The sequence below is a fragment of the Gallinula chloropus genome, assembly GCF_964237585.1.
Source record: "Gallinula chloropus genome assembly, chromosome: 2".
NCBI lineage: Eukaryota > Metazoa > Chordata > Aves > Gruiformes > Rallidae > Gallinula > Gallinula chloropus.
Window position 1 is genome coordinate 137,097,154 of NC_140086.1, and position 15,294 is coordinate 137,112,447.

Below are 15,294 nucleotides of genomic sequence, written 5' to 3' on the forward strand. Positions count from 1 at the left end.
CAGAGTTAAAGAGCTACCACTCTGCCTCTGTATCTCCCAGATATCCCCAGAGCCCTGTGCCACCATCACTACTTCTGCAGGTACCTGTGTGTGTTGGCCAAATGCTTTTCCAAGTCATTCTACTGAAACAAACTCCTATGCACTGGGCAAGCTATGCCCAGTGGGCCTCTCTGAAGTAGGAGGCCATGACAAGCATTTATGTGTTACTCCACTGGAAAACAGAAATAAACTGCTCCACTTTCTTCAAGGGTACCGGTGTGTACTTACAGGACTCCACTGAGACCACAATAAGTACCTAATCTGTTTTGAAAGAGAAACTCATGTCCAATAAGACAATAAATGATTCAAATTTCCTCCTATGCTGGACTGACAGACACACAGTCCCAGTAGTGACCTGGATCTCTTTACAGGCAATGGGGAGCAGGAGTCACAGTGCCACTGCGCTGGCAGGCACAAAGAGGACTCACTCAAGTGTTGTAACTGATCCTTACTTTGAACATCTCTTACCTATTTCTTTCCCTTCAGAGACCACACTTATGTTTTCATCTGTGTGGCAACCAGCATTACAGATGCAATGAGACAGCTCCACTTCCCTGCTGACCATTTTCTCTAAGGAATGGAAACGGTGGTTTATATCCTTACCGTGTGAGCAGCAGCAGATAAGGGAGTTCTCTGAACCGGAGTGCGCCTGTGACTGCGATTATCCCACAAGACAATTTGGCCAGAGTATGTTCCACCAACAACCAGGTTTGGGTGAAAGCGGGCAAAACAGACAGACATCACAGAAGACTGGAGTAAAACATGTAAAGAAGAGAGAGGTTACATGGTCAGCTATCTTCAGTTCTCTCCCTAAGGAAGCATATTGAATTAACATTTTGTATTTTAGAAATGGTTGTGTGAGCTTTATTCATATTCCTTGTATACCAATAATTCTGCTGAAGCAAACAGGACATATGCAAAGGGCTAATATTGACCCTAAAATGTGTAGTTCCATTGGTCCTAGGTAAAATACCTACAATAGGATGAGTCTTAACATGATCCTAAAAACCTCAGATAATGTCTCCATGACAGTGATGAGAAAGTGCTTAATTTCGTTTCCAAAAGTGAGAACTTCATGTAATCAGATGCCAGCCCACCTGAGGCTGGCATCCTGGCCCACGTTTTCCCATCAGGGAGAGCTTTCCCCTGATGCTTCTCTAGATTTTAACTCTCAAACAATTTGAGGTGAGTTTGTGAGAACCCCTCCAAAGTGCACCTCAAGGTATGCTGCTTTGAGAGCATCAGCTGACAAGTCACGTCTCATTGTTGGATCAATGAGTGATTTCTCTGCTATGGAGAGGTCCTCTTTAGTGGAGGGAATCACACTTTCCCTTAGACTGTCAGAGCAGAAATGAGTTTTCTCTCATTTTAGTGACAGCCAAGTTGCCACCGTACAGTTTCTTCAGCTGCGCATGCTGAGGAGCCAGACTGGTATAATGGTTACCCTGGCTGTCTGTTAGAGTGCCACACAAACCACTATGGAGATGGGCATCTATCTCAACTACTGCTTTGCTGTCTCTTTAAAATAACATATAACATCTGTAGTCCTCAAGGGAACCATCCCCAGAACCTTCATATGCCAACAAGCTACAGCCAAGAGCAACAAGCTGCAACTCCTTCAAGTCCTCCATCCTCTTTCTAAGGAATTATTTCACATTTCTATATAATTGGTCCTGGGTATTATGTCTTTCTTTTATGCATATTGGAAAGCAGAAGTTAGAGCATCCATACAATTTCCTGAGAATTCACATACAAATAAAGACAGTTTGCAAACAGAAGCAAATGCAATTTTTTTTCATGGGCAGTTTTAGTGATGCTTACAAGCCACAGAGCAAGACTTGAACTGCTGTGGCAATTACAGACAGACAGTTAAATTCACTGTTAGTGGTCACACTCTTAAATTTTCATTTTCTGGCTGTTTCAAATACATTTTAGTAACAAATCTTTGTTACAGTTTAAAGACTGGATATTTTGAAGTGGTGATCTTCCTATGGTTGAACCCATTTTACTCAATGACAAAGGGTTAACTAAACAATGTTATTTCAGTTGCATAAAAAGCATTGCAGTCATCTAAGTAAACTTTGTTGAATTGGGAACATACTGCTGCCAAGCTGAACTAGACCCAGCGTCTACTTAGCTGATAAACCCGTCTGTGACAGTAGCGGACAGAGCTGTAAAAACTTTGACATGACCATATATGTTGTCTTCTTTCCTTACTGCTTCTAGAGACTTGTTTGAACTCTTCCACCAGAGATTTAAACCCCTTCTGATAGGACTAGAATTAATTATGCTAACTCTTGATGTCTATAACTAGGTTAATAAAAATAAAGTAAAATGTGAGGTTTAAATAGTTTTTACTGAATTCATGTGGCTGCCTGGTATCTGTAATTTAAAGCCAGATTATATGCTAAATTAATTTAGTAGACATACTTATAGCATACAGAAGTATATTCAATACTGTTTTTTTAACCTAATAACATCACCAAGACAATGAAATATGCTGGCACTACCTTTTATCTTCCCCATTCTTTCTGGATTCTGGTGGCTGTTCACATCTTTGATCCCTTCCCATGTTGACTAAAGCTTTTTCTCTGATGTTACATAGCCTAGTCTCTAATGACTAGATGATTAGTATACATAATTGCCTGTTTTAGTCTGTATCTATCTAAGAGCTTGAGTGTAACAGTTACAGTACGGTCAGCCATAGCAACAAAAGGTAGCTTCCAGACACCATTTCCAAAGGACCTATTAGCTTTCCAGGTAAGAAAACCCACTGCTAAGTAACAGGACTTTGGTACTGCTAAGAGGGGCTTAAAACTCAGCCACCATGCAGCTGCCATCCGGTTTCCACAGATCCCCCATACATTATAATTAAAAAGCCCCTGCAGCACATGTTCTACATTTTATCTCTTTGTTTAATGGCTTTGTGAGTTGTTTTAATCAACCCCGTTCGTTCCTTATAACTAAGCTGACAGATATTCTTACACGAAGTGAAATAGCCAGATGATTTTAAAATAGTACAGCTCCACCACTGTGTACACCCCGCAGCAGCTACAAGGCTCCACATGTATTTTAAGAAACCCCAATTCAAACAGTCATTCCACAACAAAGTTCTCAGTTTGTCCGAAACAAACTTGGGAGACTCTGAAGCGGGGCAAAGCAGCCAACTGGACAGTGTATTTTTAAATGTTGTGTTTTTATGGTTAGTGTGTTTTTTGAATTCAGAATCCCAGAATACAGTTCAATGGTCAGGATATAAACTGCTAAAGTGTGTTTTTCATAAAGTTCAAAAATAACCTACAGACGTGACACGGACTTAAGGTCTCTGTGCTGCTTCCAGTTTGAGGTATCACTCCAAAGTAACTCGCATTGTTCAACTGATGAAATGTTCACATCCTTTTAATTGTGTCAATATTATTTTCCTACCAAGGAAAAACTTCTGTAGAATATTAGAATTTAACAACTTAAGGACTCCATAGCATTTAATAAAGTGATTATTTTCTTAAAGTTAATGGAGGTAATCAGATGAGTAAAGGCTCCAAGATCCAGCCCATTCATTTAACAACTTTGAAAGCATTCATTTCTTAGCCTTAATGGGAGAGAGTGGCAGACAGGTCTCCAGTCTGTCTGAGCAGCTCCGAGCTCCAGGAGAGCAGCAGAAGCCATTCCTTGGAAGACTCTTCTGCCTCCAGGCTGCCTCTTGTCTGCCCATTCAAGCACCCTTGCTCTTCTAAAACAGAGTTTTGCCAATGACTTCAAAGGGGGAGGAACCAGCACATGATCCGGGTTTTAAAATAACAGCATATCCCTCTTTGCACTTCTGCCACACCTTTCTAGGGAAATCTCACACCACTCTCCAATAATGACCATAAAGCTTCCCAATTTTTCAGTTAGGCACATTTTACCTGCTGTAGGTGCTCAGTTACCTGTTGCAGAGGACAGAAACAGCTAGTGACGTAGTATATGGCAACAGTGTAATGAGCAATCTAAGAAGGATCATGTCAGAAGGCAATTCCACAGACACTTTAGTCTCCAGAGTATAAAAGTGGTGTTTAGAACAGGAAATTCCCAGCATTATCTTTTCTATGGGTGCCACAGACCATCTGCATCTGTAAGCTGTTGGGACCTGCCAAGAAGCAGGCATCCCTCAGTGTTTGGTCACCTTCATTTCTTTGAATTGCTCTGTGCAGAGAATCATTTCATGATTCACTTTAACTTAATGCTGTAGTGTTTGCTCATGCTGTGCTTTTCCTGTCTCTACTCACCCTTCTCAGAAACTCCACTAAAGCACTTTTTGGTACTTTTGACTCTGTGATCTTCCACCCAGATTTTCTACTCCTGTGCGTTCACAGTGGCTTTCTGGTGGGTGCCACTGTGCTGGTGCTGCTACCTCACCTCCTGTGCATGCTCTGCCTGTACATAGATGTGAGCAGCTCTCAGTCAGATGAGCAAGCCTGAATTAGCTCCAGGCAGGAGGGCCGCTGGCCAGGCTGGCAAACCTGAGATTTTTGTCTAGCAAATGGGCAGTCCCGCTCCTTGAATGCTGAAGGTTCTGCTTCTGGCTGTTACAAGAACAAAGAGAGGGCTGGGGTCATAAATAGGAGCGTTGCCCAGTCCTTGGAGAGGCCTGCAGCCGAGGGGATGAGGGCAGCATTCCCCAGCCTGCTTGTTTTGGCAGCGGTCAACCCGTCTCATGCTGAAGGGAGAGAAGCACTACAGGGGCGAGGGGATGGTGACTGCTCAGCCGCCTCTGCCTTCTCCCTCCCTGCTGGTGTGCTCAACTCAAACAGGCCCCGAGCCCTCTTCAAGTGGCTGGCAGAGCTGGTTTTTATTTTAGAAGCTTAATCCAGCCCAGATTTGGATTAATGATGGCATATCCTTTCAACCACAGATACACATGCTCGGGACAGACAGTCATTTGGATTCTCCTTACTGAGAAGCCTGACCTCAGTACCCACATCTGATGTCTGCAAGGCCCCAGAGACTCAGCTGTCTGTGCTTATGTCCGTAGATTCAGATGGCACTCTGCCCAGCCACCAGTTGAACAAGTTCACAAAGACCTGGGTGCTAAACAATAATGACTTTCAATAGGCAACAACTACTGCATTCGGCGAGACCTCTTCTACAGGAAGCCACCCCTGTAGGCAGCGCTGCCATACTGGTGCCATATGCCTACACTTGACACCAGATGGATCTCAAAACTTTGTCAGTGGGAAGAAGCGATCTGAGGAGTTCACAGGCATTTCTAGACTCCAAAATACCAGGTTGTATTGCAGCAGGCACTCAGGAAACTCCTGGGTAGATTTTCACATGTGAAAAAGTACTACAGTCTGTGGCATGCTACTATAGGTCAGTCTCACACAGACAACAGCGGGCAATAAAATTAATTGCAGCTGAGATGAAAAAGCAGATCCTTTTCCATGCTGGAGGGAATTGGCTTAGAGGGAGTGAGAGCAAAGGGACAAAGCTGTGGTACTGCTGCTTAGCTAGAACCACAAAAAGGTGCCAAACTCATGGTCCTTTATGACTATGCTCCTCATGCTTGCATTGCTAAAGAGACTTATATGAGGCCTTGGAACAGAGATAGATGATATACATCAACTGCAAAGGTGGATTAAAGTCATCATCTAGAAACAAAACCAGCAACTGAGTTACTAAATAAAGCCCTTTTTTCCTGCCAGGCCAAGGACTGAGAATCACTGTGGAAAGTAGCGGTATCAGATCTGAACAGCGGTTTGGCTGGTTTAATGCCCACTTACATTCTTTCTGCACCACAAAAGAAGGTGTGAGATACTTTGAAAGAGGTAATTCCAGGGTGACAGTGCCCTGGCTAGTGAGATACCTGGATTTGTACACTGAAGTAGAGACTGTGTTCCTTCCAAGAGTCTTGCTTATTTTTAGTATGAGCTATTATGAATCTGGATATTCCTGTGTTTCACATAAATGTCTAAGTATAATTAATAATAATAAGCAAGTAATAGAGAGGATAGCAACAGAATTACAACTGTTTTTCCCAATTAAATTTGAAAAGGTACCTAAAACACAATTTATGTTGATGGAAACCTGTGACAAAGAGGTTAACTCCTTAATTCTAAAAGCGTTAAATGCCAAGACTTCTGTATTGCTTCCCCCAGTCCAACTCTCTTCCTATTCAACTATGAAATAGCATCTGAAGGATTTTGTATGGGAGATTATTTGTGGTACCATACAAAATTAATCTTCTACTAAAAATAAAGTAAAAGCAGTTGACATCCTTCACGTATTTTAAAAAAAATAAATAAACCAAACACACACTTCTTCAAACCAAATGTCAGAATGCTGTTTAATTAAAAAAGGAAGTTTATACTTGGTTATGGTGTGTGTCGACATCTATCCCTTTGATTTACAAGAGTACGGACTGGAAAGAACAGATTGCTTTATTCAAGAGAAAGAAAGGAGGGAGGGGGGGCCCAGTGTGACAGGAAAGAGTGTAGGCTGTATTAACTTCAGTGCTTGTTAAAACATGAAGGATTAATGGTAGAAAGGGAGGGAAGAATTGTGAATGTCTCCAGTTTAGGATCTTCAAAAATGTTTGGGGATTTTAAGAATGTCTCAGCTGACCACATGAAAGCTGCACAAAGAGACTCAGCCACACGACTGCTCTAAATCCAAAGCTGGTATTGCTCCACTTATACCATCAAACCAATGGAGCTGAAATGTAGCCACAAATTAAATTTATTTTTATTGAAAAAGTACTAAGTCCTTAAAAAGAAGGAAAAGAGTATGTCAGGAAAAGCAGCTCTTTCTTAGCTGAGTTTTAGGGTAGGTAAGTCTGACATCTAACCTCACTGCTGACATCTGAGCACTGCAGCAGAAGGCTCTGCCCAAGTCTACAGAAAGGCAATATCTAGTCTAGACTCACGCCCTCACTGTAAGCAGAGCAGAAGGCTTTGTACTTTCATCCCTGTAACTGCAGGTTCAGTCCGTGTAACTATGGGAATAAAATAACTGGAATAATGTCCACAAGCTGCCTTGCCAAAAGGGAAACTGCACTTCAGCCCTTTTGGAAAGTGTGTTTGCTGGTATTATTCATCTGGTGGTGTTGAGATGACTCAGAAAAGCAGCAAGAATGTTTGCTGCACGGCAAAAGCAGATAAACATGATACTCTCAAATGTGATACAGGGAGATGCTGCCTGCCTTTATCCTTGATTCCAACAGTCAATTTGGTAACCCTGGGTTACGACAGATACATGCAAGCCTAACAATACAACCTTTGCTGAATATCATACTTTGTTAGACTGAGGATAACGGAGTTAAAGCCTGGAGAAATAAGGAGCAATTTCATAACAAGAGCACATCAAAATCAAATTTTCTTTCCACCCAACTGCTTACATACTAAGTACCCAAATTTGTCTGTTTTCTCTGATTAGGGCCTGGCTGCTTATTAAATTGCAGGGTCAAATCCTTATGGTCCATGTGCCTGTGTCTTAGAGAAGCAAGCACATCCTTGGTTTGTCTGTTTTATTGAGCTCAGGATAGTCTAACAGTAATGCAAGACCACTCTTAATTGTTTTAAGTTATTCACAAGCCTGAAGAGGTGGGTCTGCACCACCCTTGCAGACCTGGAGCCTTAGAGCATATGTTTGCAGGTGGAGCAGAGACCTTCTGCTGATCCCCACTCATACAACAAGCTTGCCAAAATTTGGAGCAGACAGTTTGAGCATGGTGCTCTGGATCTCTGCTTTCACACAACTGGGCTCATTAGCCAAAGGCCACCGGAGCAGAGATGCTTTGCATGCAGCCAGCTGAGGACATGGGTAATGGTGTCACCACCTGCCACCACCCATGACTACAGGTGCAAGTTCTCTGGGACAGAGACTGCTTTGTTACAGTGGGTTTGGAAGAAATGTCATTCAAAGGTATCTCGGTCTGGTCTAGAATTGACCAAATACTAACATTATATGAAAAATTTGCTTGTTGCAGTGGTCAGAAATGCCACTGGCTAAACAGTAGTTCTTAAACTGAAGAGTTTTCAGTTGCTTTCTGAAAATAGGGCACTGATGGCAAAATGTCCCTACCAACTACCAGAACTCCTTTAGAAATCAGTCATCACCTACATAGGATACGACAAAACAGAAGTTGTCTGATGTGTTCCTACTGACATGTTTGACTCCGTTAACTGGTGGCTGCTGTTTTCATACAGATGGAAATTCCAAGAGATTTTAGAAGTTAAAATCTTTTGTGAACTCCGACCTAAATAATTTTAGTCATGATACCTCATTAATGTTCTGCCCTTTGACTTCTGGCTTAAAACAGCACCTCAAACACAGAAGGTGTCTATCCACACACCAGCTGATTCGTGAGACAATGGTATTTAAGTGCTGCAAAGTGCACTGGCAAACCCCACTGCATGCTTTTCTCTTCACCATTAGGCATCTAACAATGTAAATCTAGCTCAAAAATCACTGGAAACTAAATGAACACCTTAGCAGTTTTGGTCTGCCAGCAGACAAAACTGAGATTCAGCAGCAAACAATTTCCAGCTGTACTGGATCGATAATTCAGGGCAGGATGCAAGTCTTCCTTTTTCATCTTGCACACTGTTTGCTATGGGGACTGTGTATGGTTTTCCTTTCAACAGCAAGTAATATCTGGTTGCAATAGTCACCCTGTCACCTCGCTTTTTTTTTTTTTTTTTTCCCTTGGTCAGAAAAGGGTTTATTGGAATGGCTAATATTAAAGGGCTGTTTAACACAGACAGTTACCCCAAGTAAAGAACCTCAACCAAAACATGACGTCCATCTTGCTCTACTACGACCAGCCTCCCATGCAAGGGGCCATGCAATCTGCACGTCAGCTTTGTTGTGTTTGGCTTTCATCTGGGCTCAGAAAAGAAATAAGTGACAGTGAATGGTCGCTGTAATTCATGAAGGGACAATGACTGAAGAGAAACAAAAGGTTTTACATTCCCCTTTCTGGATCCACTGAAATGCTTCATTCTCCATTCCCTTTAGACTCTAAAGAAGTATGCTTAAGGACATGGTCCTTGCAGAAATTTAGGACAGTTTAAGACACAGACAACTGTTGTAGCAAATACCCCTAACGCTATGCACACAGTCTTGAAAACTATACCCTATGCACAGTCCACTGTGTATGCATTAAATCTGCTGTAAATACATGCTGATAATATAATAAAGCATGGAAACTGATCCTTCCCTAATGCTTTTTCTTTCTCTTTAGCACTCATTTTGGTGAGCGTGGCAGGGATTGCAGCATTCAGCGCCAGAAGGTCCTGAAAGTATTTAGTTTAGGACAAGTTTTCAAAAGCCATATCCATCTGCATAGCCCTAAAGAACCATTTACATCTTCATGCATTATTATCCACACATGTGGATGGCAGAACAGAGATAACAATATTAGAGTTCATTGCAAAAAACCCCCCAAAAACAACAACAAAAGAAAGGAGGAAGAGTTCAGTTTAGCCTGTTCTGGTCAACTCCAGGCAAAAGCAGCTACAAAGGTGAAACCACTTCTACCTAGCAAATGCTGGGGGGAACTTGGCTGGGAGGGACAAGCCCAGGAGTTCCAGTCACTTCTGAATTACTTACATATATCCTCTGATATTAGCTAATATAAATCACAGTCATCTAAGGACTTAAGCTTCTTGTTGCTGCAAGCTGTTCTCTAGCCAGAGCCTGCTTTCTGATGGAACCATGACCTGGCCTCAAGAACAAGGCTCAGGAGTCCCTACCCAGGTGGGTGGTCCCTATCTAGCTCCATGCAAAAGCAGAAGAGATCCCCCAGAGAGTGAGGTATGGGCTAGGCTTGCCTGGCCTCCTGGTGTCTTGGACTCTTCAGAGAGAAAGCAAACCAGATGATCACTTGATGGCTGTGGTGGTTCAGCCCCAGACAGTGGCTGAGCACCACATGCCACTCATTCACTCCCACAGGAGAGACAGACAGAGCCTCTGTGGGTTGGGATAAGGACAGTTACTGACAAAATCACCATGAATGTAGAATGATAATGGTCAGTTACACTCACACCCAGTGCTAACACAGAGTGCCTTATTGACACGACAATTAGAGAATGCTGCCCGATAGCAAGGGCCAACCGACCCAACACCACAGCCACACTCAGACTGTCCTGGAGACAACAAGCCCTTCCCCAACTAGCTGCTTTTATGGGGAAGTGGCGTCAGGTGGTGTGGAAAACAGCCCAGGCTAACTCAGCACACCCGTGCTTGCTGTTTGAGGAGGTTAACTCTGGCCCGGCCAGAACCAGGACAGTGGCAAGTTCTGGAATACCAGAGGTGAGCTTTACACAGCATATAAAAATAGCAAATTCCAGTCTCAGAATAGAAACACAAGTTGCTCTTGAGCTCTGGTGGTAGCTTTCTATGGCAGCAGTTCCCCAAACCATACTTTTGATCAATTAAACTATGTGAAGCCACAGATGAATTAGAAGCCAGCATGGATGCTGCAGGAACAATTATCTACAGCTCAGCCTATGAATCTGGCCATAGTAGTCAGATCTGCTTATAAGGGAATTGCTGATAAATCTCAAGTGTAGCACTCAGTCCAAAGTCCCACAGTAAATGCACAGGCCATGAGAATCCAGGCACAGAGGACTGAACGTAACAGACCAAGAATACTTTAAGGCCCCACTTGAGGGAAGTACTTATCTATATAAGTAAGTCCATTCTTTTCTCAGAAGTCCATGAAAATTGTAGGTAACTATTCTAAGTTCCCCATGACTTTCAATGACTCAAAAGCCCACTCGCAGACAAATTGTTAAGTGCTTTCTTGAACAGGCAGTTTCTTGATTCAGGATTTCTGAGAGTCCTTTCAGGGAGGAAGGAATGATGTCCTGATGTTCAGCTGGTCCCAGGAAGACTCTTTAGAAGTAGAGACAGTCATGGCCCAGCTGACTTCTGCATAGCCTCAGTGAAAGGGAAGGGAAAAAGAGCATGAAGTGTCACAGGCAGACTCACAGAATTGCCAAGATCAGAAGGTACCTGTGGTGATTGTCTGGGCCAACCCCTTGCTCAGAGCAGGGTCAGCTGGAGCAGATTGCTCATGACACTGTCCACTTGGGTTTTGAGTATCTTCATGGATGGAGACCCCCATGATCTCTCTGGGCAACCTGTGTCAGTACTCAGTCACTCTCATAGTAAAAGAGAGGGGTTTTATGTTTAAATGCTATTTACTATATTTCAGTTTGTGCGCATTGTCTCTTGTCCTGTCACTGGGTGCCATTGAGAAGAGCCTGGCTTCATCCTCTTTACTCTCTCTGTCACGTATTTATACAGAATCACAGAATCACTAGGTTGGAAAAGACCTGTGAGATCATCAAGTCCAACCGTACCTGTCCTCTATTAAACCATATCCCCAAGCACCCATCTTTTAAATACACCCAGGGTCGGTGACTCAACCACCTCCCCAGGCAGCCTGTTCCAATGCCCAGTAACCCTTTCAGCTAAGAATCTTTTTCTTAACATCTAATCTGAACCTGCCCTGGTGCAGCTTGAGCCCATTCCCCCGTCGTCCTATCACCTGTCCCTTGGGCAAAGAGGCCAACACACATCTCTCTATAACCTCATTTCATATAGTTATAGGCAGTGATAAGGTCTCCCCTCAGCCTCCTCTTCTCCAGGCTAAACAACCCCAGATCCCTCAGCTGCTCCTCATAAGTTTTGCTCTCCAGTCCCTTCACCAGCCTGGTTGCCCTTCTCTGGGCACGCTCCAGGACCTCAATGTCTTTATTGCAGTGAGGGGCCCAAAACTGGACACAGTACTCAAGGTGCAGCCTCACCAATGCCAAGTACAGGGGCACAATCACTTCCCTGGACCTACTGGCCACACTATTTCTGACACATGCCAAGATGCCATTAGCCTTCTTGGCCACCTGGGCACACTGCTGGCCTGGCTCGTATTCAGCCTGCTGTCAACCAACACCCTCAGGTCAAATACGTATTGATAAGATCTCACTGGGCCTTCTCTTCACCAGAGTAAGTTGTCCCAGCGCTCTACCTCTCCTCGTATGAGAGTTGGTCCAGTCCCTAAATCATCTTAGAAGCCCTTTGCTGGACTCACTCCAGTATGTCCCAGTCTCTGTTGCACTGGAGAGCCCAGAATTGAATGAATATCTGTTTACTGGACCCCTCTTAACTTATCAAGGACCCAAGAAGTATTTGACTGAGACTGAATGGAGCTCTGCCTGATCCTGGAGATAGCTCACTTGATTTTCCAGGTTAAGGCCATGAGGTGACTTCAGCAGGAAGCAAAGGGACAACAGTATATCTTATTTTACTTGTTTCTAAGCAATTGACATTTTGTGCTCTGTAGTCTGTGTCACTTGGGCAAACTTCTATCAGTTCAGTGTCAAAATAATTACAGTAATCTCTTCTTATCTTTTTGATTTAATTGTACCTTCTGGTGAAGACTGACAGGCTATTATATTTGCCCAAATCCATCACTTTCTCTGATGTATCATTTATAAGTAGTGTCACTACACAATTGGAAATCATTGAAAATTAATTAAACATTACACATAGATAAGAGGATTGAGAAGCTGGGAAGCACAGACAAACAGCTACCTATTGGGAATGCAGGAGTTACTACAGGCAAGCCTGCATGTAAGAATGAGGGCAGGAACTTGAGTTGCCTTCCCACCTTTCATGTCTCCTACAGTAAATCACTGTACAAATTCTGATATGAGTAGCCTGGCTCTGCACCCATAGAGCATTAGGAAGCAGCTAAGGCCACGCAGGAATAGATGACTACTTCCTGTTGTAGACCAAATTTTTAATCCTTCTTTATCCAAATAAACCATAGTTTCCTGAAATTTCAAATCCCACTTTCCCCACCTGCAAAATTCTGCTGGTTTTTTCCCCATGAGTAGTCTTGTAGAGGAGGAAGGAATGAGTTAAGTGTTTTTCCAGTCTTGGGGTCAAAAATCTCGGTTGCCATAAATCAGCATAGTTATGCCAGTTTACATTTGCTGACTCCAAATGGAGTAACAGGAAAGGAGTAACAGAGGACCACGTTTTGCTCAAAACCAGCTCACCTAGGTCATCCGCTCTCAACATTTTGGAATGCATCACTGACCTGCTAAGAAGAACAGATTCACCCCAGACAACTCATGGCAAAGAGCGATTCTTCACAGCTCCTGTACATTATTAAGTCAGAGCTTGGTCTGTTTATTTACCAATGTGAACATGAGATATCAAATGTTAAGCATGTTCTTCTCCACATGAAATGACCGGTGATTCAGTGTATGTTCATGAACGATGCAGAACTGAAGTGGAATCGATATTTATCTTCGCTACAAAGTACTAAACATTGTTGTAAGAGCAATCAAAACGAATTAATCATAGATCCTAATGCACCCTGGCACATTTTGTTGTAGAGAGAATGAAAACACTCTGATCTCTCCAATATGACAGGTTTCTAAAAGCACGTTGCTTCTTGCACGTAGGACATTTGCTTGTCATCTCATGCTAAAATAAATGTACTTTAGCTTTTCTTCCCTGATATTTTTTCATGATGGAGACAATCCTATTTTAATAAAATTTCACCAGATGGATCTGCTCTGTGGAAGTTAAAGCTGTGGTATTTGTCATCATCCATATTCTGTTATTATGGTTATATAACGGATCATGAAATTTTTGCAAAACACTACGAACGACTTCATGTGGGCACTTATTACTAACAAAGGCTCACTTCTTACAGGCGTCGTTATAGTGACAGCAAATATGATCTCACTATGCACAGTAGTGCTCGTACAATAAGAATTACTGGGCAGTCTCTGAGGGGGCTGCCAGAGACTCCCCTTTTTGCCACTTTCCAGAAGACTCCCTGACCCATGGGAAAGGTCTTCCAAGGATATGATCAGCACATCAGCCATCAGCACGTGCTACTGCTTTCCCTTTGTGGGAGCAGAGAGCGTAATCATCATTAAATCAATGTTGCCCATATACAAAAGTTCTTTTCAAGTAAGTGCTTGTCAGTCATCCAGCCGTGGGGGACAGAGGGCTGCAAACTGTTGATTTTAGACCTAAGGCAGGGGACAGTCGTATCCCAGCCTGTAATGATGGATTCTTTGGTTTCTGGGGCCTTTTACAGCACTTTAGAAGAGTAACTGTTTTATATTTTGTGCCAGGTAACACAGAAAGAGGCTTCACTCCTCACACAGAGCTCCCACAGAGACAAAAATCATGAGGTGAAATAATTTTCTCGAATTTAGACCAAATGTACTCTCCATTACAAGTAGCTTGCACTGAGAACAGTTACACAACCCAAACAGAAGAGTCATGCCTATGGCTGTTTATCCATCATCTGCAGTGCAGCTAGGGAATTGCACGGTATTTTATATCCTTTATGGAAGAAAACTCTGTGGAAGGATCCCAGCGACTTATTGATTTCACATCTGATCCCGCATTTCTTGTTCACCCAAAACCCTTTTAGCACTGGGAGTTTCAGATATACAAGAAAAACTGTAAAATGCAATGTTCACATCAACAAAGGAAAGATGCTCTTTTTTCCCTGCCTTCCTCCTTTTTTCTTAAAATATTTTACACTGGTTCATGTTGAAATGCAACCAAATCAACAACTACTAACCTATAAACCACCCTCAGCAACATCTTCAGGATTTGGTGATATTTTTTTTCCTCTGCAATTTTGGGATAGTGTGACAAATATGCTTTTTTTGTTTTTATCAACAGAGTTTTTCAAAATTCTGAGTTGAATGAATAATGTCATGTGTTTGTAAGTATCAATAATCTAAGCCATCTGCAAAGGAATGGTTTTGCAAAGGCATCTCTTTCAGGACACTGTGGATTTTGTCACTGCTTGAGGTTTTGGCAAACCATCAATATCACTATAATTTTCTCTTATGAAATATAGTTTTTGACTGAGATCTTTTATTTTTTTTCCCCTTAGCTAGCTAAAGTTTAAAAATACTGCACGTCTAACTCTGCAAAGTCAAAGGTTAGGTTCTCTCCAAACAGCATTATTTGCACATTGCATATTAGATGCCAGTAATTCAGAAAGGTACAATGCAAGTGACTAGTAAAACAAAGCAGCTTAAATCCCTGTTGTATTGATGACCAACATATTCTTTATATTTGGTCTGAAAGGAAGAATACATGAACTTTAAGAAGAGAAACAGGATCTGATTCATTACAAATCAGTATTTGAACACCTACAAAAAGCACAATGCTATTGCTAGTAGTGACAGCATATCATTTAAGGTATGGTAATCTACCCCCTCCAAA

At 42.5% G+C, this 15,294-nt stretch overlaps 1 protein-coding gene across 1 annotated transcript in view; it reads right to left on the bottom strand.

The window, feature by feature from the left end:
• DYNC1I1 (dynein cytoplasmic 1 intermediate chain 1) overlaps positions 1–15,294 on the bottom strand; it is a gene marked incomplete at its 3' end in the record, with an annotated part of 189,441 nt that overhangs the window by 48,809 nt on the left and 125,338 nt on the right. The window contains exon 11 of the mRNA XM_084260489.1: positions 643–789. Coding sequence (XP_084116615.1) covers positions 643–789 — 147 coding nt within the window. The remainder of the gene's footprint in view (positions 1–642; positions 790–15,294) is intronic.